The 26,019-nt window shown below is 35.5% G+C and overlaps 2 protein-coding genes across 5 annotated transcripts in view; both read right to left on the bottom strand.

The window, feature by feature from the left end:
- Positions 1-165: 165 nt before the first annotated feature.
- Positions 166-8,288, bottom strand: lactb2 (lactamase, beta 2). 4 transcript variants are annotated; one of them, XR_010532005.2, is made up of 8 exons: positions 8,052-8,288; positions 7,678-7,841; positions 5,901-6,027; positions 5,586-5,764; positions 5,336-5,484; positions 4,747-4,866; positions 578-665; positions 374-425 (listed from the first exon to the last, which is right to left on the bottom strand). XR_010532005.2 is itself a non-coding variant. In XM_065266441.2 (7 exons), the coding sequence occupies exons 1-7, from the start codon at positions 8,171-8,173 to the stop codon at positions 385-387; spliced, it is 870 nt and encodes a 289-aa protein (XP_065122513.1). In that variant the 5' UTR covers positions 8,174-8,288; the 3' UTR covers positions 166-384. The 4 variants fall into 4 exon arrangements, 1 of the variants encoding a protein (XP_065122513.1); XR_010532004.2 differs by having other exon boundaries at positions 5,000-5,484; XM_065266441.2 differs by lacking the exon at positions 4,747-4,866 and having other exon boundaries at positions 166-425.
- Positions 8,289-9,877: 1,589 nt separating this feature from the next.
- The window catches only part of slco5a1b (solute carrier organic anion transporter family member 5A1b), a 29,336-nt gene continuing 13,194 nt past the window's right edge, over positions 9,878-26,019 (bottom strand). Inside the window, exons 13-23 of the mRNA XM_065266408.1 lie at positions 21,954-22,166; positions 19,838-20,035; positions 18,183-18,330; positions 18,007-18,080; positions 17,380-17,457; positions 17,036-17,155; positions 15,101-15,267; positions 14,128-14,181; positions 13,799-13,863; positions 11,144-11,217; positions 9,878-10,619 (exon numbers count right to left, since the gene is read on the bottom strand). Coding sequence (XP_065122480.1) covers positions 10,548-10,619; positions 11,144-11,217; positions 13,799-13,863; positions 14,128-14,181; positions 15,101-15,267; positions 17,036-17,155; positions 17,380-17,457; positions 18,007-18,080; positions 18,183-18,330; positions 19,838-20,035; positions 21,954-22,166 — 1,263 coding nt within the window. The 3' untranslated portion in view covers positions 9,878-10,547. The remainder of the gene's footprint in view (positions 10,620-11,143; positions 11,218-13,798; positions 13,864-14,127; positions 14,182-15,100; positions 15,268-17,035; positions 17,156-17,379; positions 17,458-18,006; positions 18,081-18,182; positions 18,331-19,837; positions 20,036-21,953; positions 22,167-26,019) is intronic.

The raw sequence follows: 26,019 nt of genomic DNA on the forward strand, positions 1-26,019 counted from the left end.
TGTTTTCCCCAAATTCGTGGAAAATATATTGGATTAAACCGTTTCAAAGCAAATAATAAATATTGCCGTTTGCTTTGCTCGTGACTTTATATGTAGAATCTCCTTCAATGACAACTAGAGAATAAGACAAATTTATTTAAATATAATTATTTATTTAATCACAAATACATTTATTAAATGTAGTTAGTGGCAACATGCCCCCCAAAAAAGATCAACATGTGTTGAAATGACATATATCTATTCTTTTTCTATTAAGTTACTTTGGATTAAAGCATCTGCTTAACAAATGAAAAGTTACATCAAAAGAAATAGATCACAGAAAAAGATCTCTCAGTATCTCAGACTACTGGGAAGTTTTTATTAGATGAGGAATCGAGGATGAAATCACAAATTACTTTTCCACTTCTTTTCCTTCGAACCTTCAGCTGCAAGTAAAGGAAAAACAGTGTAAACTTGCAAAGAACACAGATGCAAATGTTGATCTCTTTAAAGAAAACCACAAGAGCACACATTTGCCTTTACATGCGCACACGCAGAGACACACACAAATAAACATCCATTCACTGCACACCCATACCCAGGCAAATCTTTCCTTCTTTGTGTAGTTTCTTTAAATGGTGCACCAAGTTAACCTCTGCGGCTCTGTGAAGATGCTCAGGAGTCTCCTAACATTAAAATAAAAACAAGGAAATCACTTGGGAAAAAAACAACGTGTCACTTGAGGTGAAAGCAACATAGCACATTTTTCTTCTATAAAGCATTATGTTTTATTTTCATGACAGACAGCCTGTCAATAATCCCTCTTGTATGGTCACATTTTGTGAAGTACAATGATTTCAGAGCATTTTTTTAATTTAATATTGATCAGTTGATAGTAAAATGGCAGAAGATGGCTCATCTGTGCAGTGTGCACACCCATTTTCTCTGAAAAGACAAAAATTTGTTTAGTTTTAAATGATTTCCCTGTTTGCCTAACAGCAACTATATTATAGAATTCAAAACCATGTCATCCAACCTGTGAAAGCATATTGAGTTATGCAAACAAAAAAAATTGGTGAAAGGTTTTTTGGGGGATGGGTTTCAAAATTGGTCATTACTGTGTGTTATGTATGCTATCGTTGGAAGTGTTATTTCTGAATGATCTAATGTTTGCTAGTGTAATTTCCATTCCAAATACAACTTGTAAAACATTACCAGTTTGCTGCTGTCATGACCACAACAATCAAAATATATATATATATGTCACAGGTGTGCCCAGAATGTGTCTGTGAAGTTTCAGCTCAAAATACCCAACAGATTGTTTGTTATAACATGTCCAAAATCCCCCTATTTGGGTGGGAGCAAACAAGTGCAGTTTTCATGTACCGTTAAATGCAATGTGCTACTGCTTTTGGTTAAAATAAATCTGATTCCTGTAAATACAGTCTTAGGCAAAAGTATCTTTAATGCATGCTACAACATGCTAACAAACACATTCAGAAAAGCTTTTGGGTAAAGTTAACAAGTCAGTCAGTGGCTGTGGACAGGGCTTTGTTAGTGTGACATCACATTAATGGGGATTAAAAAATTTTAAAAAATTATCGTAGAGTGGTTGTGTTCACACACTGCCAACACACATTTATGTTCAATCACCTTGTAAAAGTGGATTTTGCATAATATGTGCAGTTTAAGTTAACTCTTTCCCCGCCATTGAAGACTTATCTAGTCAAGATAAGTAAGAGAAAACGTTTCCCTGCCAATGACGCTTCCCTGATGAGTTTTTATGGTAATCTGTAATTCCGGCTTTTATCCAATACATCAAAACTGAAGCATCAACTAATTTAACAACATTGTAAACACTGTGTATGTTTTGATCATCGTTCTGAAACTGATCTCTAACAAAAGTACTTTACAAAAATGCAATTATAAAACGGCTCGTTCTGGTTCTTCATTCTGATTGGTTGAAACGCGTTCTAAGCCGTGATAAAATACCCCGGTAAACCCACGGTTCAGACCGTATTACATAAGTATCACTGCGCCACTGTTGCTGCGTACTGATTTATGAAAATAAACACCACAGTCTTTAATCATTTTTTAAATTTTTCTACATTTGCACAATTATGGCGATATCCAGATAAATGTCATAGATAGTGTTAAGTCATTTCGTCAATAAAGAGAAAACGTTCTCGGAGTTGTTTTTGTCTTAAATTGATATTTCCGCTATTATCCACTAGATGGCAATCTTACCCAACTTAAACACTGACGCATTCCCTCGACAAAACAGCGTTGTGGTGGATTTAGCGTGACGTGTAAGTTTTGATGGCTCTCTGAATCTGATCTCTTACAAAAGTTCTTTACAAAAATGGAATTATCTCCGCTTTTAGCTGAAAATTTGAGAGGTGATAACTGATAAGAGAACAAATGAAGGTAGGATGAAACGGGTTTTTTGTTGTTGTTTGAAAGCGGATGGTCTGTTCTTTCATTTGATATTTTATGTTTATTTAAAGAAGATAATTTTTTCTGTAAGGCATTAAACTAAAACTGGGTGTCAACTTAAAAAAAACACTGACGGGGAAAGAGTTAAGCATGCTTCCAAGCATTTGATCATCACTTCAACAGTTGCACAATATTAATGTTAATGTATACATTAAATTAGATGAATGTTGATTTATAAAAATAAACACCACAGTCTTAAATCATATTTTCATTGTGTCTTTGCTGCGTCTGTGTTGGTTGTGAACTGCGCTCTTTTGCAGCCACTCTTGATTCTGAGGAACTACTTTGTTTGGCGAAAGACAAATATTTGTACTAATATAATTACAACTCCGCTTCGCGTCGTGCCTAACAACGCTGGCAGGGAATGAGTTAACAAATACAGCCTTATTGTAAAGTCTAACTGTTGGTTTACACCAGACGCGAGTTCAACGATTTGCACGAGTAGATTACATACAAAGTCAATGCAAAGATGCGATCATACGCGTCCTCATGTGGGGTGATGCAAATGACGCGATATGGGTGGCGCGTTTGCAGCGAAAACTCGCGGTATTCGCCTCAAATGTGTCTTTGCCCAAGGGGAAAATATTAAATTAGTGGGAAAAATTAGCATGACACGAAGTTAAATCCCGCGAGTAATCTAGAGGGAGTAACGCGATGCCCCGCGTTTGGTATTTACGTAGCATTACAAAGAAAATTTACTTTTGATACTTACAGTAAGTATTTTAAGTAAACAGGAACTTCTGTACTTTTATGTGGTATTCACACCATATGCGGAAGATGGGGCAAGTGTGATTGATTTACATGTTAAGTCAATGCAAAGACGCGAATAGAATAGGCATCCTGCTGCACGGCACATGCAAATGACGCAGTGTGAATTGCGCGGAACGTGTGGGGTGGATGGCGCGTTCCGCACGAATTGAGCGTTGCTGCAGGAAACGCGTGAGTTGAAAAATCTGAACTTTGGTGGATATTCGCACTGTCTTAAGGTCAGGTGCTTGCTCTGGTAGGAACGTGATTACAGGGAGCGAATGCAGGTATAATCACAATATAGGTATGTGACAAAAAAATATAAATACTAGAAAATTCATATATAATTATAACCATATGATAGATAATAAAAAGAACTTTAACATGGTTTTTAAATTATTAAAATCGGATAATTATTAAGAAAGTTATGGAATTTTTTATCTCGAAAATTAGGGGGCATTTTTGTACCCAATTAAAACGATAAAACTATGAAAAACTGTGACCTCTTCCGCTTGACCAAACACTTTAAAATATCATAACTTCCTCATTTCTTGGTCTATTTGCATAATTCAAACACCACATTGTAGGTAATTAAAAGCCCAACAAGATTAAGATGACATATTTTTAAAAGATATATAAAAATGTTATTATTTTTGATTAACCACTAATTAATGAAACCCAGAGCATCAATCCACGCATATCTTTCCATATGAAATCAAAGCCCTCTCAAATAAAATTGCTGTATTTTTATATATTAAAGAAACATTTCATTGTTTCTTTAATATTTCTTAATTGACTAATAATGCTGGCGAGCAATTTAAATGGTCAGATATTATTAATACATTAATTGATGATTATGTTATTTATCATTCATAAATCAATAAATGCATGCATGCATTTATTTATATGTTTGACAAAATTATGCCAATAATGTAATCTAGAGAGTCTAATCCTTCGTTCTGTATGATTACTTTGAAAAATACTGCACGGATTGATGAAAACGGAGAAGTTTTGGAAGCCAATATGATTGAATGGGCGATTCTGCTTTTGACAACAACGTCACTTGCGGATCTTAAAAAAGCACATGCGAATGTTACAATCAATCCCAAACTTCACCTAATTCAAGTTAAATGTATATTCTATCAAAAGTATTTGGTTTGAAACAAAAAAATACTCGCCTTCATAGAGGATTTCAATGCCAAACACGAGAGAAATTTTGCTTCGCTTATAACTTTCTTCTTACGACAGCTGTCTTGGAAATTCGAACGTGAAAATCAACGTGAGGAAGTAATTTATGTCACTAGTATATGGGCTTTAGAGGTATTCACAAAGCAAAGATATGACAGATTTCCTAAGTCACCAACGTGTCTGGCGCTGAATACCTGCTGGGAACACAGCCGTGGGAACAAAGCGCTCGTGCGTATTACGTCATTTTGTCACATACCTACACAATACAATATGTAAGACTTTGTAATAAAATATCTCTTGCACATTGTGAAATATTTTATGTAGTTGTGTACTTACATTATCCTAAACGTTCTCAAGGACTTGTAAATCCAGAGAAACTCCCATTTTGAATCATCCCTTGTCATTGCCTATCAATGAGGTAATATCTGCACTCTCTTCGGTTTCTGCTTGTTGAAACTATGGCAACAAGAGTGGACAAATGCGGAAGTGGCGGTTATACAGCATCTTAAACGCAGCTGTTGTGACTTGCAGCTAATTCATGCCGATGAATGTGATCAAACATAGATGTAGAAAAACATGAATTCATTACCTCATTCGTCGTGAACGTGATTAGCGAATTCCATACGTCTCTAGATGGTGAAAACAACATCTCCCATCGTTCCAATTTCCTTCATAACGTCATTAAGCTTCACCTTTGTTACTGTTTTAAAAATGCGACCTCTAGTGGTGAAATCCTACATTTGCGCCTTTAATTTTTCATTAAAGATTTTGGTGCGGTTTCCCAGACAGTCCCAGACTAACTTAAATGTTAGTGTTGTCTTGACCAAAAACAACTTCAAAAAAGCTCTTCATAAACTGGGTTGAATTTAATTAAACAGCCAAGCATGATTAGACTGAACTGAGATAAATCAGAAAAGGGCCAGACCTTGTACACCACTTTTACTAGTTGTCTTGAGGTAAACGTGGTTCCACTGTTCTCCTGTAGAACCTTTAAGATCTGCTGTTCTCTGGCATTCCGGTGCGTTATGTACTCACAGATTTTTGATCCTGCATCCTGCACAACTGGGCCATGACCTGACACACACACACACATATATATTTTTAGTGTCCATAAAATTGTGATATGTAACACATTCAAAATAAATAAATACCACAGTAGCAACTCTCAAGCTCACCTGGATATATGAGGTCAGCCTTCATGCTCAGCAGAATCTGCAGTGACTTCATGTAATCATGGAGGTCCTCAAACACAGCCGTGCCCTCTCCCAGAATACAGTCACCCGAAAACACAGCCTGCTCCTCCTCCAGCAATAATGCCATGTGGTCATCTGTGTGACCGGGAGTAAATAACACCCTAAACAATGAGACACACATAGAAAAAAATAAAATTAAAATAAATTGTCACGTTGAAAATGTACACACTAATTTGCTTGATCCACTATTACGTACAGAATGAATGTTTGTGCGTGCGTATGTGTGTGCACATTTACCGTAGTGTTGCCCCCTCTGTCTTTATCACTTCACCATCACTAAGATATGAAAATTTCCTCTTCTTGTCTCCGATTTCTTCTTCTTGTGGAGGAGACCGAGGGAGTTTACTGACCTTCAGCTCTGCATCTATGTAACATAGACAATTGGTTTTCTATCATGGTGTGGACTTATTATTTAGTTGCTTTATTTTCTATACTCTAACCTGACCCCCATTCCTATTAATAATACCCTCACATAAACCTTTTTGTATCTCATATCATAGCTCATTTGGTAGAGGGTTGTGTGAGAATTGCTCAATTTCAAAGGAACACAGTGTCCTTAAATGCACTTTAAAGCCATATTCAGACGGGAATTGGTTCTCATGAGGATGTCTGTAAAAATATATTTGCATTCCTCCTTAACGATAAAACTCATGCAATCGGATGAAGATAAATTTGCAAGGGATCTGCGAGTTTACAATTCAAAACACCTGGAAATGCGCTGCAGATAGTTACTTTCATGATCATTCACAAGACCCGGATACTTGATTATATGTATATGGAATACTGTGGTGTAATTGAATACATTTTAAAATGTTAATAAGCACTTGTTGCTGCTAATAGACATTTTAAACATTTGTGTGATTTTCTTTTTATCAGCTCCCACTCGCTGTAGTGGAGCGATGATAAAACTTTGTTCCCACATACTCCTCATCATTTCCGTTATAAAGATGTCACTGTTTAAAATGCACGAAAGAAAGACGCTTCACTGGTGCAGAATGTGTGAACATACAGTGCTTTTCAGTGGTCTAAAAGAAAATGCAGTATGACTTTTGCACTGATGATCCCCTTTGATAAAGTCAGAGATTAAGAGCAATTAAATCACCACACGACCTTAGTGTTTGTCAAAAAAAATAAATATTTTAACAGATATTTTAACGCGGGTGGTCGTAGAAAAACAAAATCACTGACTACCCTCTGTAAATGACGAAAACACCTTACGTAACCACGAGAAACAATCACAGTCCAAATAGGGCTTAAGTCGCTTAAAGGAGACATTTCACAGATGTAAAATAAATCTTTGGTGTCCCCAGAGTACATATGTGAAGTTTTAGCTCAAAATACCACATAGATTTAAATTGCCACTTTATACGTGTGAGCAAAAATGTGTTGTTTTTGGGTGTGTCCTTTAAAATCCAAATGAGCCGATGAAATGCAAACTCTGATCACAATGATGGTGGTTTGTTGAAATTGAAACTCAATTGTGCTGTCAATTATTTTCTCTCTCTCTCTCTCTGCACTAAATGGCAGTGCTGTGGTTGGATATTGCAGATTAAGGGGTCATTTTGACATCACAAGTGGAGTCAAATTTCAATTACCTATTTTTTCACATGCTTGCAGTGAATGGTTTACTAAAACCAAGATACTGGGTTGATCATTTCATGTTTTCTAGGTTGATATAAGCACTTGGGACCCAATCATAGCTCTTACACATGGAAAAAGTCAGATTTTCATGATATGGCCCCTTTAATAAAAGCATAATGGGACACTGCTTGGGAAAACCAAGCTAAAGTTTCATAATTGAATTATTTTAACTATTAATTTCACTTTGACTTCAATCTTTGACATGACCTTACTCAGTCAATAAAGATATCAAGGTTATATTTTCACAGAATGTTCTGTAAAATGATGTAGGATGAGTTTATAGTTTTACAGTGAGTAAATCAATAGACATTGACCGAGTCAAACAAGTCCTCTCAGATTTGCATCTTATGCATCACAGAGACACATTACTCACCTGTGGGAAAATGTGTCAGTATATCCTGTACTCCTCCAGTGTGGTCATGGTGCCAGTGTGTGATAAGGATGTGCTGTATGGACGCCTCGTGCTGCTTCAGAGCCTCGCGCAGATTGGTAATATACTCCGGTACCGCGGGCTCACCTGCGTCAATTAACACTCGCCTAAAACACAGAGAGCGAGAGCACATTATAGTTTCTATTAAAAACCAACACAATTTCCATATAACCAATACAACCCACTAGCATTTGAATTATGGTTTCTGTTGTAATTTGTTTTACTTTGTTTTTTATTAGAGGCACAAAACGAACACTCTTTACACGCAAGGGATCATGGATCCCGACCACAACATGGAATTGTTTTGACCACTGTACCTTCTGCCAGTTCCGACCAGGTATGTGTTGGTGCCCTGCAGTGTCATGGGTCCCGGGTTACAGCCCAGAACCCGCACCACTCTCGACGACAGCTGCTCGATACGAGGAATCACACTGGACATTTTCTACAGCACCAAAAAGACCCACCAGGATCTTTAAATAACTCTTAAAACTGTCCTGCAAAAAATCGAACTGACAGCACTTCTTCCTGTTTCAAAGTCATTCTTTACAAAATAAAAGTCTCAGACGCTCAACGCGACCATGTTTAAAATAAATTATATTAATAATTTCATTCATATTATAAATTAAATTTAAAATTCGAATGTATTTATAAACATATTGATTTCGACAACAATATACATAAAATAATTTTTCAAATAAAGTTGTTTGAAAAGGGAATGATTTTAAATCATGACATTTTAAAAGTCATTTTTTATTTATACTAGTTTATTTTATATTTCACCCTTTACCCACCTTATTGTTTGTTGTTACTGTGCTATTGCATGTTTCTTCTTGTGTGTATAATGATTTGGCCATATTATAAATACAAACATGTCAATAAAGTGCCTTTAAATTTAATATTGTCCACAATATGGGGGCGGTTTCCCGGACCAGGATTAGCTTAATCCAGGACTAGGCCTTAGTTTAATTAGGAAATATAACTAGTTTTAACAAACATGCCTTACTAAAAACATTACCTGTGTGCATTTTGAGGTAAAACAAAGGGCACTGATGTATTTTAAGATATGTCAGTGCAAGTTATTTTCAGTTTGGAGAGCTCTTAAAAGTGTTTAAGTCTAGGACTAGTCTAATCCCTGTCCGGGAAACCGCCCCATGATGTTTTACCCTGTCTCTTTTTTATTGACCATTGTTAATGGATTTTATTTTATTTTCCCATGAATGTTCTTATTTTTATTTAAATTAAATTTGTTTGGTCTTTTGCATATTGTGCTTGTAAATAAATAAAAAACATTTGTGAACAACCAATGCATGTTTGCATATGTATTTATAATATTATGTTATTATGGCTTATATTATTTTTTTTGTATTTTCTTCAGTTATAAACAGGCAAAACAGTTAAAGTGGTTAAAGTGTTATTTCTAAAATAGCAGATCTTCTAAGAAACAACTTCTGTGAAACAGAACAAAATCCTCTATAAGATATAGCCTCGCACTAGTGTTTTTTTATTAAAGATATTTGTGCCTCTTTTGTGATAAATGTAGTGCCAGTTTATATGTTTATATGCATTATGTTGTGGTTGCACATGTGCTAAAAAATTAATGTGTGAGTGTGTTCTTGTATCACAGAACACTCAAGATTTCATGTTTACTTCACAGACACATAAAACTTTATTATGGAGCTGCACATGATCAAAACAGCTTCGGTTATTTAATATATACAGAGTCTGCTAATTTCTGTATATATTCACAAACTAAACTTAGTTAAACAGATGGACTTAATAATAGTAATGTTCCATCTTATAACCATGATGGACAGACAGAAAGAGATACTGACCTATCATAAACTCTCTTTTACAGTATATGAGTATAGTCCCCTAACAAATGATATGAAAAATAAAGCAAGGCCAGAAACAACATGCTGTTGCTTAAATGTTGAGCTATTTAGTTCAAGTTTATTTTTTATTAGTATTTACTTGTTGTTAAGAGATTATTTGCTTGGTCTCATGTGTAATTAGTATATGAAAAAAATAAACTCCTGAATTTGTCCCTCAGATGCACCTGTTATTGTAATGAGTAAATGTTATTGCTTTTGTGGATACTAAAGTATCAAACTGTTGACTCATTAAGCATCTCAATAACCCCAGGTTCATTATATCAGATACTGCATCTTTAATTAGTTTTAATTCAGAGAGTAACAAGTCTTTTTTTTTTCATTTTTCTGTGGATGAGTTTGCTGTAAGGTCATCAGGCACAACTGCACAAATCTTGCATGCATGTCTGTTTGCTATCCGTACACAGGTTGTCTTCTGGTAAAAGTTGAAATTCATGATTTAATGAAGGTTTCCTTGGCTTGGTAATTCCATCAAGTCTGTTTTCCGAATAAATGATCTCACATGCAGGACATTTTTGCTTTTATGAATCTCTAATGAACTGCAGTAGGCACACGTATCCCGTACAACACAGTGCTAAATCTTAAAGTATGTATACATACAGATTTATTCAAATCCAATGAACTACTGTATTTACTGTAGAACAGATGTGGCCTTAGCTGTATTTTTTCTGTAATATGCAATAGTAACAGCAACGATGAGATAATAATTTAAATCAAAGCATAATGAATGAAACGTGTTCTTCATATTCACACACAACTAAAACAACACAGTTTCTAATAATTAATGAATAGAGTCCAGTCATTTTACACACAAAATAGTTTCTATAGGACATATATATCTTTCTGAGGAACAAGATCAGAGTTTATACAAGAGAGAGAGAGAGAAATAGAGTGATAGAATGAAAAGGAGGAATGAAGGAAGTATCACTGTGGCAGGACTTTGAGAATAGCATTCACTTCCTCAGCTACGGTGGTCAGCGCAAACTGAAACTGCTCCTGTGTGAGACAAAATCAAAATGTGTGTAAGTATGAATATATGTGACCTTGAAACAAAAAATCAGTCATAATTCGCCAGGGTATATTTGTATTAATAGCCAATAATACATTGAATTGGTCATAATAATGCCAAAAATCATTAGGATATTAAGTAAAGATCATGTTCCATGAAGATATTTGGTACGTTCCCAACCACAAATATATTACAAATGTATTTATCATTAGTATTATGTGTTGCTAAGAACTTCATTTAGACAACTTTAATAGCGATTTTCTCAATATTTTTATATTTTTTATCTCGATTTTTTTCCCACCTGTATATTCAATATTTTCAAATAGTTGTATCTCGACCAAATGTGTCCCATCCTAACAAACCTTACATCAATGGACGTTTATTTAAAAGCTTATTTAAACAGTTTTCAGATAATAAATGTCAATTTCATAATATTGACCCTTATGACTGGTTTTGTGGTCTAGGGTCACATACAATGTGTGTTTTAGTATGTGCTTGTGTGTTTATACACCTTGGTCTGGACCATGCCAGGTCTCTGGTCTCTCAGGTGTTCCAGTGTAGCAGCAATATCAATCTCCTTTGCACCTGTTAAACACACACACACAAACACACACACAGTCCACATTAAAGGCGCTGTAAGCATTTATAAATGCAATAGCATAAAGGGATTTTTTGGCAGGGCTAGATTCACCAAACTAATGTTAACTGATGTGGTTACAGAAACAACTGTTTAGCCAATCAGACATTTAAAGGTGATCTTTGCCGGTTAATCATTTTGCACATTCACACGGCAGCCTATTTATTGAAAGCAGAGAGTCTTGCAAGAATATTTACAGTACACAGCTACTTTCAGGTTTAAAAGTTTTTTCTATGTGTGACATAGAGATGTTACACTGCTGCTCTTTTACTCTACATCTGATTAAAACTATCTCGGAGTGTCTCTCTGTTGATGTCTATCTTTGGAGGGTGTGGCTTTGGGAAAAGGGGGCGTGTCTTATTTAGCGGCTAGAATGTGGCAGAAATGTACATGTAGAGCAGCATCACTTACAGCACCTTTACAACGTGTCCTAACTACACGCAACAAGCAAAAAAATGTATCTTTCCATCTTTTTTTAGGTCTCTGTATGCGTCAGCTGCAGTGCGAGAAAGAGGACACAAACAGAGCAAAACTGTTCTGATTGGCTGTGTTTTATGATTGATTGCGTTGTACATTTTGAAACAATATTTGGGGAATAATTGCAAAAATGTCAATGTGGTGTAACCGGTCTGTATCAATTGGTTTAAAATTAAAAAATAAATATATATAAAAAAAAAGTGGGATAAAAAATTATCATCTAGTTTAGTGTAATTAGATTTTTTACATACATTTTACATCATTTGTCAAAGATTATTTAAAAAACAGAGCTGTTTTCAGCATATGTCAGGACAAATATTACAATAACTTAAAATGTAAAATTTATCCTACATTTTGAATAGAAAATGATATTTTATAATGTTTTTTTTTTTGTTTGTTTTTGATGATTATGCTTACATTGCCATCAAGGTGGATAAAATATTTAATATTTCTCATTCTTTGGCACAATTGGGGGTTACATTTGACATTTTCAGGTCCATTCAGTCTTTTTTATTTTTTAAAATAATTTCTCATCTTCCCAAACTGTTTTTGTCACTGACCCATAAATTATAAATATTAAGTTGAATTAGCCTAAGTTATTTCAATTTTATTTTATTAATTAAGTGTAAATTTAAGTTGATTAAACAGAAAAATTTAAAGGTATATATAGTTCACCCAAAAATGAAAATTCTGTCATAATTTTCTCATCCTCATGTTGTTGTAGACCCAGGGCCAGCGTCAAGGGGGGGCATTCGCGGGCAGTGCCCCCCCAAACAGGTTGTTGTGGCCCCCCTACAAAGTTTTTTTATTTATTTAATATATTAAAATAAATGAAACATTGAAAGTTTCATGACTTGTAATGTAATCAAATGAGGAAAATATAGTTGATATATGTTTTCTTTAATTAAAATAGACCAGATTCTCTGATTGGATGTATTGCCGCGTCTCACCCGTCTTACGTCTTTAGCATATTTGTGACTTAATACTAGCAACGTGTTTTTTGCGGCATTTTATGGATGGTGTAAAATATGGATATTAGAACATTTAGAACGAACCAGCACCGCCTGCTTCATCTGACTTCATGCAAACAAACACAGACCGGCTCAAACTCAGAGATTAGAGGTCGAGGTGGAATTTACAAATCTACAGGACACTGTTTTAAGGAAGTTTAATGTTCTTACACGCCGTCTTCAGCTTTTTTAAAGGTAAGTTAGCGTTGTATTAAATTACATAAGCTTAAATGTGAAGTGTGGCTATAGACCGTTAACAGCATTACGACGTGATTATGGTAAAGCGGCTTTTTTAAAGCTAGGACGCGGTGTGCGCTGCCCTATGAAACCCATTCATTTCAATGGCTTGCGCCGCGCTAGGGCGGTTTGTTGTTGCGTCGAGCAAAGCGCGAGCGCAGCTGAGCTCAGCTTGCGCTCACGCCGCAGTCGAAGTTCAATAGTTTTGCGTATAGTTTGTGGTCTTTTGCACTTTATACGGGAAATGAGCTGACAGTCTGTACCAGTTGTATGAGTGTGTGCTTGCACTGTATTTGTTGTTTTAATGTCTTGTTTTTGCAAGTTATTGTTGCTATTGCGTGCCCCCCGTTGGAAGCCAAGTGCCCCCCTGTTAGTTATGGTCTGGCGCCGGCTCTGTGTAGACCTGCATGAGTTTCTTTATTCTAATAAACAAAAATATTTTCTTAAATGATGGTAAGCACACATTTGATCGTAACCATTGACTTCCATAGAAGGAAAAAAAATATGATGGATTTCATCAACTGTGTGCTTACCATCATTTATTAAAATATATTTTTCATTATTTATCACAATACTTCCATAATATTTTTTTCCTACTATGGAAGTCAATTGTTACAATCAGCTGTGTGCATTTCTCAAAATATCTTCTTTTGTGTTCATCAGAAAAAAGAAACTCATACAGGTGTAGAACCACATGAGGATGAGAAAATGATTAAATAATTTTCATTTTTGGGTGAACTATCCCTGTAAGTGCAGTGAGTGTAGTTAGGACATGGTGTAAACCCCAGTTTCTCTCAGATGTTACCTTTGGCCATTTTATTTAACACCATGTCAATCAAAATATACGTCCCAGTTCGCCCAGCACCGTCACTGATGAAAAAAGAGAAAAAACAACAATCAAACAGTGGAAGAGTAGCTCGACTGCAAAAGTCATGGGTTCGATCTCCAGGGAACACAAATGATAAAAGAAAGTATAGATTAAATACACTATAAATTAATCTGGATTTTATAAAAGCGTCTACCAAATGCGTAAATGTAAATGTAATGTAAACAGAGATGTCTTAAGAATGTTTTGCTCATAATCAAACACTTTTACATTAACCTGTGCCGGTGTGTGCCAGTGTTTGTACTTGCCTGCAATGAACTATGACAGGACAGGATCTTCCACGGTAGCATTTGTTTACTTTCCTATTGGATAGAGGACATATACACAATCATAAACGCACACACAGACACACACATACATACATAGACACAGATATATGACACTTAGACTTCAGATCTAGCTGAACAACAAACCTGAGTCTCAGAAAACAGCAAAATACCAGATTTAGGATTTGACATTAAACCTTAACACTCCACTTTTAAGATTAATTTAGAAAAGAATACATTTACACTTACTTACACATGCGTACACACACACATACGCACATGTTTGTTTGTCTATTATAGTGAGGATTTTCTGTGGTTTTCACACTTAGCTAATCATATTTTCACCAAACCACATCAGCTTTTCTCTCAGCTCTCCATAATCATAAAAGCTCACACATCTTTTCTTCATTTAAAAAAACATGATGTAGTGTTAATTAAGCAATTTTCCTAGTTGGGATCTTTGGTTATTCCCCCTCCATCTTCCGACCACACACACACTCACACACTTGTGCACACGCACGCACACAAACATTCATATTAGCTTGAGCCTTTTTGTCGGTGTACACTCATATACAATGCCTTTGGTTTAATGCAAAGTAGTTTCAAAGGGGGCGGGTTCAGGAACATAATCCAACAATTCTGATTGGAGAACAACTGAATCCATAAGAGACAGCGAGAGCAGCGGTACACAGGGGGTTGTGGGTGAAATAAGTTAGAGTTCATCAAACAGAAAAGTTGGAGAATGGAGGGTAGGGGGTGGGAGTGAAGGGGGTTTGGTATCCCAGGGTGCACTTGGATGCAGAGTCACAGTTGTCAATGATCACTTTTGTGACTATGCAACTGGAGCCAGTGAACTAGCTGCACGACCACAAAAATGACACTGGCAACCGCTCAGGAGCTGACACACACGCTCTCACACACACAAACAATACATTACACTGTAGTATAGGTGTACCTGCGGAAGTCAAGGAGGGTTTGGCTGGTTTCGGGTGTTTGGTCGTTCAGCCAGGTGTGATAGTGGAACTGCGTTACCGTACGAGTTTCGTTTGTTTGCATGTTCTTAAGGTAAAAGCTCCGAACCAAGAAGTCCTCACACCACACATGCTCTGAAACCAGATTCACCTACACAAACACACACACACACGTCCATAACAACATGTTAACATACAAAAAAAATGGGAAGGAGGTTTTAATTTGCGATTTATTGTGTAAGGGATAATGTAAAGGCAGTCAGTTGTTAGTCATGGTATTAACTCTTTCCCAGCCATTGACCAGTATTTCTGGCTTTCCGCAATACTGCTATTATCCACCAGGTCCAGGTCTTCCGCAACTTATACATCCCGGAAGTAACATCTCACATGAAAGAGAAAGAACTCTGTGTACGTTTAGAAACGCTCTGCATTTGATCGCTATCAAAAGTCCTTCACAAACATTTTATTATCTCTGCTTTTTGCTCAAAATTTGGTCTTTTTGAAGAAACCTACCCATATTTGAGAGGTGATTACAAGAGAACTAATGAAGGTAGGATGAAACGGGTCTGTTCTTTCATTTGATATATTGTATGTTTATATATTTTAAGAAGAACATTTTCTGGAAGGCATTAAACTTTTGTGAAAATCATGAAAAATGCTGGCGGGGAAAGAGTTAAAGGAGTAGTCCATTTTCTTAATAAAAAAAAAAATCCAGATAATTTACTCACCACCATGTCCTTCAAAATGTTGATGTCTTTCTTAGTTCAGTCGAGAAGAAATTATGTTTTTTGAGGAAAACATTCCAGGATTTTTCTCATTTTAATGGCTTTTAATGGACCCCAACACTTAACACTTAACTCAACACTTAACAGTTTTTTTCAACGGAGTTTCAAAGTACTCTAACGGTACATTCACACGGGGCGTAAGTGTTAACCCTTAACGGAAGGCTTGTCTGAAGCGTGGCCAACAGCCAATCACAGTGGCCGCTACACATGCTCCATTCTTCCATAAACGTAATTGGCTGGCTCTGCCTAGGTTATTTGCATAAGGCGATCTGATTGGCTGACGCACACGTTGCCGCTTGAAAAGTTGAGAAATTTTCAACTTCTGCCGCGAGCAACGGCACTGACGCAGCGCCGACGGATCCACAATTCAGTTCGGCAACGCATGACATCACCCATTAAAAGTGAATGGGAAGCGTTAACGCTGACGCCCCGTGTGAATGCGCCGTTAACGATCCCAAACGAGACATAAGGGTCTTATCCAGTGAAACGATTGTCATTTTTGACAAGAAAAATAAAAAATATGCACTTTTAAACCACAACTTCTCGTCTATCTCCGGTCCTGTGATGAGCCAGCGCGACCTCACGCAATACATCATCACGTCAAGAGGTCACGGATGATGTATGCGAAACTACGCCCCAGTGTTTACAAGTGTGGAGAAAGAGGACCATTCCAACGTTGTTGTATGTCGAATTATACTAATTAATGTCTTTGTGTCAGTTTATTGTTTAAAATGGTCCGCAAATGTGCGTTTCATATATGTAACACGTCACCTTTCCACGTCACTACGCAATTACGTGAGGTCGCGCTGGAATGTTTTCCTCAAACAACATAATTTCTTCTCGACTGAACAAAGAAAGACATCAACATTTTGGTTCCCATGGTAGTGAGTAAATTATCTGGATTAAAAAAAAAAAAATAGACTAATCCTTTAAGTAACCAAAATCCAATGTCCGATAAACATCATAAGATCGGGTTCAGCAATCAACCCGATTTAAATTTTCAACAAAAATCCAACGTTGAAGTCCTTCCTGCTGTTATATTGACGTCCCATGTCTACTAGGAAGTGGAGCCTTGTGCAATGAAGTTGTTCGCAACCGAATCGTCTGTGAAGAGGATGTTTGTTTGTACATTACCTCATAAATGTGGTACAGATTAGAGCCTTCGTCAGGCCAGTAGTGGTAACACTGTTTCACACCGTTTTCGGATAGAGGAGTCAACATGACGATCACCACACACCCGCTCTCCCAGACCATCTGCAAGACAACACACACAATGTTACACGCAGGCTCTTCCAGACCATCTGTAAGAGATAACACACACGCTCTCTCAGACCCAATGTGTACACGACTATACAAACACACACATAATCACACCCTCGCCAAGACCATCTGGAGGACAACACACACTACATTTACAAACACACACATATCCGCACGCTTACCCAGACCATCTGCAAGTCAACACACATTTCTTTTACCTGCCAGAAGTCAGCGACAGTGGAGGGCAAGGGACCCTGAGTGGCGATGTACGCTGGGTTACGAGGATCGTGATCCATCTGACAAAAAGAAAACATCAATGAACACACACACCGAGTTTACCCTATGTGTGTTATCATGCTGAATAAATTAACAGTGTTGATGCCTGATGCTCATTATTTCTAGTTAAGCTAAGTATGAAAAATTGTTGGAATACCAACATCCCAAAAATGTATGTAGCCCGTCATGTGTGTGGTTCTTAATTTCGAAATATGTGTTCGGAGCGTCGAGTGAACCTATGTGCATCATGTGTCAAAATAAGTGCCTGCTGCAGACGCGTCTAAAGGGTTTATGATAAAAGAGACCCTCGCTGTTGCCAGATACTCACATAATCTCATGCATAATCAGAGTTTAGTGTTAAGGGAGTGTCTTGCGTGTATTTTGTGAATGTAAGCGTCTCTTTTATCATAAACGGTTTTGACGTGTGTGCAGCAGGCACTTATTTTGACAAAACACATGATGCACATGGTTCACATGACGCAACAAACATTCTGAATTTGCGCCCTTCGGAAGAGAAGTCACAAGCCGCCACTGTTTGTAATGTAGTTTCGGCTGTTGTTCGTGCTCACGATTGGAGTGGCGTTAATGTAGTCCGAGTTGCCTTGATTGTTCTCTGCCTTCAGAGTTATTCTGCAGTGATCATCTGAATAAACACAAACACACATAGTTTTGTCAAAATAAATGATAAAAATAACTGTATAATTTGAAATTGGACAAATGTGTATGCCCAAGTGTGGTTACTGACAGGCTATGACTGTGCTGGTGCGATTCTTCTTGACATTGCCGTCTCTCTGGCCGACGGTGGTGGCATTCGGCTCGGCCTGATACGCACAGAGAGCCTCCCACTCGGACTCCAAACGATTCTTATTTTTCAGGTGGTCCTCCATATATGCCTACATGTGTACATAGAAAACATACAGTGTGTGCGTGTTTTGTACTGTTTGCATTTCTACACATAACACAACACAAATCTGCAGGTAAATTTTTTTTTTGATAATAGTTGCTTGTAAAAATAAGTTTCTACATAGGCAACATGATGTTAATAAGGGACACTCCACTTTTTTTTTAAATATTCACATTTTCCAGCTCCCCTAAAGTTAAATATTTGATTCTTACCGTTTTGGAACCCATTCAGCCGATCTCCGGGTCTGGCGCTAGCTCTTTTAGCATAGCTTAGCATAATCCATTGAATCTGATTAGACCATTAGCATCGCGCTCAAAAATAAGAGTTTTGATATTTTTCCTATTTAAAACTTGACTCTTTTGTAGTTACATTTTGTACTAAGACCGATGGAAAATTAAAAGTTGTGATTTTCTAGGCAGATATGTCTAGGAACTATACTCTCATTCTGGCATAATAATCAAGGACTTTGTTGCCGTAACATGGCTGCAGGAGATGCAATGATATTACGCAGCGCCCAGAATTAGTCCCCTTAGTAACTTTTAATAGCAGGGGACTAATAGCAGAATGAGAGTATAGTTCCTAGCCATATCTGCCTAGAAAATCGCAACTTTTAATTTTCTGTCGGTCTTAGTACACGATGTACCTACAGAAGAGTCAAGATTTATATAGGAAAAATATCAAAACTCTTTGGTTATTTTTTAGGCGCGATGCTAATGGTCTAATCAGATTCAATGGATTGTGCTAAGCTATGCTAAAAGTGGTAGCGCCAGACCCGGAGATCAGCTGAATGGATTCCAAAACGGTAAAAATCAAATATTTAACTCTATAGAGGATCTGGAAAATGAGAATATTTTCAAAAAAAGTGGAGTGTCCCTTTAACAACCAGCGCTTAACAAATTGAAAAAATTATGCTTTTACAAGAAAATATGCAATTTCTCTTTTGCAATTCTTTCTTTCTTTCTTTCTTTCTTCTTTACACTTCTTCTTTACACCATTCCAGTATCTATGGCTATATTCATGGTGAGAACCGGCTAATCCATGTTTATTCATTCACAAGTTGGGGGAGGGGCAATTTGCCATCTCCAATTTCACCTAACTTGCATGTTTTTGGCCTGTGGGAGGAAACATGAGTACCCAGAGTAAACCCACGCGGACACAGGGAGAACATGCAAACTCCACACAGAAAGGCCACCTGTCCTAGCCGGGGTTTGAAATGGAGACCTTCTTGCTGTGAGGCATCTCTTTTGCATATACACTTTGTTGTATGATTATATAAATGTACTACAACATGTGTACTGAACTACTGCACATTTCAATATTTATTACAGGCTTGTGATGAAAATGTTTAATTTTTAAATGTTTAAATACTTATACAACTAACCAAAACACATTGCCTAAAATGGCAGAATTTCTTTTGTACAACTGTGTGTCTAGCATTTCCGCTAAATATATAATATAAGCATTCTCATAATGTGCAGCTTTGTATGTGCATTTACCAGTATCATGTGTCCAGTCGATATGTCCATGTTGGAGTGGACGGGCTCTTCGCTCCAGGAGGAGGTGCTAGTACGTGCAGAAGGACTCGGCATTGGCCCATCACTCAACTGGGATGAGACACTGTTTATTCGAGAAGAGTGAATAGGATCCGGCTTCTCTACAGGAGGCTTAACTGCCATTCGCTGCCTACACAGCTCCTATGGAGAGAGAGGAGTATATATTTACACACACACACACTCACATTCTATCCCCTTCTGCAAATCCAACCCCTAAATCGAACCCTCACAGAATGCTTTCTGCATTTTTACATTTTTGAAAAAACATATCTGTGACCCTAGACAACAAAACCTTGGGCCCTATTTTAATGATCTAAGCGCATGGTCTAAAGCACAAGGCGAACAGTCTAAAAGGGCACGTCCAAATTTGCTAATTTAACGACGGGAAAATGACTCTCTAAAAGGGTTCTAAAAGGGTTTTTCCTATTCTCGTAATGAGTAATGGGTGTGTTTTGGGCGTAACGTGCAATAAACCAATGAAAGTCTCATCTCCCGTCCGCGTTAAAAGCCAGTTGCGCTCGCGCCATGACGATTCTCTATTTGGATGGTGGAATTTGTAAACTGAAAAACTAAGCAGAGAAAAAAAGACCACAAGTTTAAGATTGATGAAAAAATCAATTTTTATTTGCATTAAAAATGTTAATTTTTTTGTATTACAACCTTTAGTTCTCTTTAAAAGTCGTTTTCTTTCAAGCATGGAAGTAAAATTAGTAGACTTTTATTTGCTGTAAATGGATAGCCTACATGATCAGTGTAATTTTAAAGAATAATTTACAAATATGCAAGAAAAGGTTTGTACTCTAAAAATACTTTATTTGTAACAAACAGGAGATTACATTTCAGCACTCGGACAGCACCATAAGGGTTTTGAAAACCATAATGGTTCTCATCTCACCATATGCACAGGTACAAAGTTATCATATACAATAAATCCGTGGGGTGGCATTTAAAAAAAAACATTTCAAAATAAATGCAATATTTGCATTTGTTTAAAGCAAAACATTAAATTACTTACCAGGCTACAGGTGAAGCTGCTCTTTACGCCTTCTAATGTCTCATAATCGGTCCTCATTAATGTCCAAGAGACTCAATAATAATCTTTTACATTTTAATCCTTAAATTTGTCATATTTAAAAACATTTGTGTGCTGTTGCGCATTTATGTGTGATAAGCAAACGGCGTTGTCATCCCGTTGTTACTGACGCGCTCTTTAAATAACAAAAACAATATTGCGGCATAGACTTTAGACCAGGTTTTAGTTGGTCAATGGTGTAGTCTATTTTAGGTGTCTCAAATTAGCAACGCGCCAACAATGTGCCTGAACACAACTCGTTTTCAGACCATGGGGGCACAAATGGTCGCAAATGCATTTGCTATTTAAACCTGATGCTAGATGTGAAAATGATAACATGCGGTGGGCTGAAACTTGCGCATTGCGCTGCATTGCACTTCATTTGGGCAACTTTCTTTTTTTGCACCCTCGGATTCAAAATTATCAAATAGTTGTCAAATAAATCTTTTAAAGGGGACAGAGAATGAAAAACCATTTTTACCTTGTCTTTGTTGAATAATGGTAGTCTACCCGCATTCACAAACATACAAAAAGTGCTAGACATGCTAAACATCTCAGTCTCATAGAAATTCCTCTTTTAGAAATGTCAGCCAGAAAATGGCCCAATCTGAAAAACTGATGCTTATGACACTTAAGATTAACATGAAGAGGATAACGTTTTTAACCCTTAGTGCAGGAGTCACAAATATATAAAAGTAAGGTAATGGTTCAATTAAAGGACTGTGTTAAAAGTCAGCAGTAAATTAACAAACTATTAATAAACCTACCGTATGTTGCCAAGGCATAAAAGTTCTTAATTTATAACTAAAGTTATAAAGGAGATAAGCTTTCATTTTGACAAATGGCTTAAAACAATAAATTGTATATTCACCCAAAATAATAACCGCACTGCTGCGGCAGGCCACTTTTTGTCCCATATTTTATAGTGGCAAAGTTGGCAACCCTAACCACAACATAAAACACCCCCACACACTATTGTTTTGGTACCTGGTAAGTAGCAGTGGCATCAGTTGCTGGGTCAGAGGTGAGGTTGGTGAGCTTCTCTTTGAGTTTGTGATGAGAGCGGTGACGCATACAGTAGATGACGCTGGATGCCAGCAGCACTCCGATAATGCACACGATGGAAATGACCGTCAGAATGAGAAACTTGAGTGATTCTGAGCGATTGTACTTAGTTGGAATTTGATTCAGTTTACTCCTCTAGAAAGAATAAAAGAAACAGAAGATGACTTGATTAATTATTTCTTTTCTTAAATATAGAAATGCCCACACCCAATCAATAAAAAGTTGAGGATGCTAAACAAGCAGTAAAATAAGTGCATTTTCTTAATTTATGCATTTGCTTTTAAAATGAATATATTAAAAGTGCAGAATTGTCTTAATATTTCACATTCCTTTTGGGTAACACTTTATTTGAAGGGGTGTTCATAAGAATGACATGTCACCTTCATAATCATGACATGACCTGGTTTATAAACAGAGATTTTATGCACATTTATGTAATGTAATTAACTGTTTTTCCAGCGATATGGACCCAACGTTGCATGTCTTCATTTAATTTTAGGTGAATCGGTCTCCAAATGCAATAAAATATAATTTTATCAATTTTAATTATTATTAAAATATTGATTTTATTTCTCTAACACCTGGAGGAAACTTAAAAAACATTATGAACTGAAGAATATTCATGATGCTGTTATAAAACTATTTGACAGAGTATTAACACTTAATGACATTTTAATGACAAATTATATTTGTACCACTGTAGTTGAGGTCAAGAAAAATATTCATGACGCTGTTATAAAACTATATGACAGAGTATTAACACTTAATGACATTTTGATGACAAATTATATTTGTACCACTGTAGTTGAGGTCAAGAAAAATATTCATGACGCTGTTATAAAACTATTTGACAGAGTATTAACACTTAATGACATTTTGATGACAAATTATATTTGTACCACTGTAGTTGAAGGGCAAGAAAAATATTCATGACGCTGTTATAAAACTATATGACAGAGTATTAACACTTAATGACATTTTAATGACAAATTATATTTGTACCACTGTAGTTGAAGGGCAAGAAAAATATTCATGACGCTGTTATAAAACTATATGACAGAGTATTAACACTTAATGACATTTTAATGACAAATTATATTTGTACCACTGTAGTTGAAGGGCAAGAAAAATATTCATGACGCTGTTATAAAACTATATGACAGAGTATTAACACTTAATACATTTTAATTACAAATTATATTTGTACCACTGTAGTTGAGGTCAAGAAAAATATTCATGACGCTGTTATAAAACTATATGACAGAGTATTAACACTTAATGACATTTTAATGACAAATTATATTTGTACCACTGTAGTTGAAGGGCAAGAAAAATATTCATGACGCTGTTATAAAACTATATGACAGAGTATTAACACTTAATGACATTTTAATGACAAATTATATTTGTACCACTGTAGTTGAGGTCAAGAAAAATATTCATGACGCTGTTATAAAACTATATGACAGAGTATTAACACTTAATGACATTTTGATGACAAATTATATTTGTACCACTGTAGTTGAGGTCAAGAAAAATATTCATGACACTGTTATAAAACTATTTGACAGAGTATTAACACTTAATGACATTTTGATGACAAATTATATTTGTACAACTGTAGTTGAGGTCAAGAAAAATATTCATGACGCTGTTATAAAACTATATGACAGAGTATTAACACTTAATGACATTTTGATGACAAATTATATTTGTACCACTGTAGTTGAGGTCAAGAAAAATATTCATGACGCTGTTATAAAACTATATGACAGAGTATTAACACTTAATGACATTTTGATGACAAATTATATTTGTACCACTGTAGTTGAGGTCAAGAAAAATATTCATGACGCTGTTATAAAACTATATGACAGAGTATTAACACTTAATGACATTTTAATGACAAATTATATTTGTACCACTGTAGTTGAAGGGCAAGAAAAATATTCATGACGCTGTTATAAAACTATATGACAGAGTATTAACACTTAATGACATTTTGATGACAAATTATATTTGTACCACTGTAGTTGAGGTCAAGAAAAATATTCATGACACTGTTATAAAACTATTTGACAGAGTATTAACACTTAATGACATTTTGATGACAAATTATATTTGTACAACTGTAGTTGAGGTCAAGAAAAATATTCATGACGCTGTTATAAAACTATATGACAGAGTATTAACACTTAATGACATTTTGATGACAAATTATATTTGTACCACTGTAGTTGAGGTCAAGAAAAATATTCATGACGCTGTTATAAAACTATTTGACAGAGTATTAACACTTAATGACATTTTGATGACAAATTATATTTGTACCACTGTAGTTGAAGGGCAAGAAAAATATTCATGACGCTGTTATAAAACTATATGACAGAGTATTAACACTTAATGACATTTTAATGACAAATTATATTTGTACCACTGTAGTTGAAGGGCAAGAAAAATATTCATGACGCTGTTATAAAACTATATGACAGAGTATTAACACTTAATGACATTTTAATGACAAATTATATTTGTACCACTGTAGTTGAAGGGCAAGAAAAATATTCATGACGCTGTTATAAAACTATATGACAGAGTATTAACACTTAATACATTTTAATTACAAATTATATTTGTACCACTGTAGTTGAGGTCAAGAAAAATATTCATGACGCTGTTATAAAACTATATGACAGAGTATTAACACTTAATGACATTTTAATGACAAATTATATTTGTACCACTGTAGTTGAAGGGCAAGAAAAATATTCATGACGCTGTTATAAAACTATATGACAGAGTATTAACACTTAATGACATTTTAATGACAAATTATATTTGTACCACTGTAGTTGAGGTCAAGAAAAATATTCATGACGCTGTTATAAAACTATATGACAGAGTATTAACACTTAATGACATTTTGATGACAAATTATATTTGTACCACTGTAGTTGAGGTCAAGAAAAATATTCATGACACTGTTATAAAACTATTTGACAGAGTATTAACACTTAATGACATTTTGATGACAAATTATATTTGTACCACTGTAGTTGAGGTCAAGAAAAATATTCATGACGCTGTTATAAAACTATTTGACAGAGTATTAACACTTAATGACATTTTGATGACAAATTATACTTGTATCACTGTAGTTGAGGTCAAGAAAAATATTAATGACGCTCTTATAAAACTATTTTACAGAGTATTAACACTTAATGACATTTTGATGACAAATTATATTTGTACCACTGTAGTTGAAGGGCAAGAAAAATATTCATGACGCTGTTATAAAACTATATGACAAAGTATTAACACTTAATGACATTTTAATTACAAATTATATTTGTACCACTGTAGTTGAGGTTAAGAAAAATATTCATGACGCTGTTATAAAACTATTTGACAGAGTATTAACACTTAATGACATTTTGATGACAAATTATATTTGTATCACTGCAGTTGAGGTCAAGAAAAATATTTATGACGCTGTTATAAAACTATATGACAAAGTATTAACACTTAATGACATTTTGATGACAAATTATATTTGTACCACTGTAGTTGAAGGGCAATAAAAATATTCATGACGCTGTTATAAAACTATATGACAGAGTATTAATACTTAATGACATTTTAATGACAAATTATATTTGCACCACTGTAGTTGAAGGGCAAGAAAAATATTCATGACGCTGTTATAAAACTATATGACAGAGTATTAACACCTAATGACAATTTAATTACAAATTATATTTGTATCACTGGTAAAAAGTGGTCAGTTATGTTGTCTTGGTAATGTCAAGTTGTCATGACAAGTTATGATGTATTGGTTAATGTCAAGTTGTCATAACAATGACATCTCAAACAATGTCATCTTTGCAATAAAAATGACATAATTAAATGAATGACACTTAATGACAGTTGTCATAAACGTGCATAAAATCTCCTTCATGTTCATGACACGTGTCATGTCATGATTATA

The sequence above is a fragment of the Paramisgurnus dabryanus genome, chromosome 6 (assembly GCF_030506205.2).
Source record: "Paramisgurnus dabryanus chromosome 6, PD_genome_1.1, whole genome shotgun sequence".
Classification (NCBI taxonomy): Eukaryota; Metazoa; Chordata; class Actinopteri; order Cypriniformes; family Cobitidae; genus Paramisgurnus; species Paramisgurnus dabryanus.

Excerpts from the sequence above, each read along its gene's own strand:
- lactb2 (XM_065266441.2), bottom strand. The coding sequence starts at position 8,173 with ATGTCCAGTGTGATTCCTCGTATCGAGCAGCTGTCGTCGAGAGTGGTG. Across the intron at positions 6,028-7,677 it reads ACTGACACATTTTCCCACAG|ATGCAGAGCTGAAGGTCAGT; the intron begins GTGAGTAATGTG and ends TATGTTACATAG. Across the intron at positions 666-5,335 it reads TAGTAAAAGTGGTGTACAAG|GAGACTCCTGAGCATCTTCA; the intron begins GTCTGGCCCTTT and ends TTTTAATGTTAG.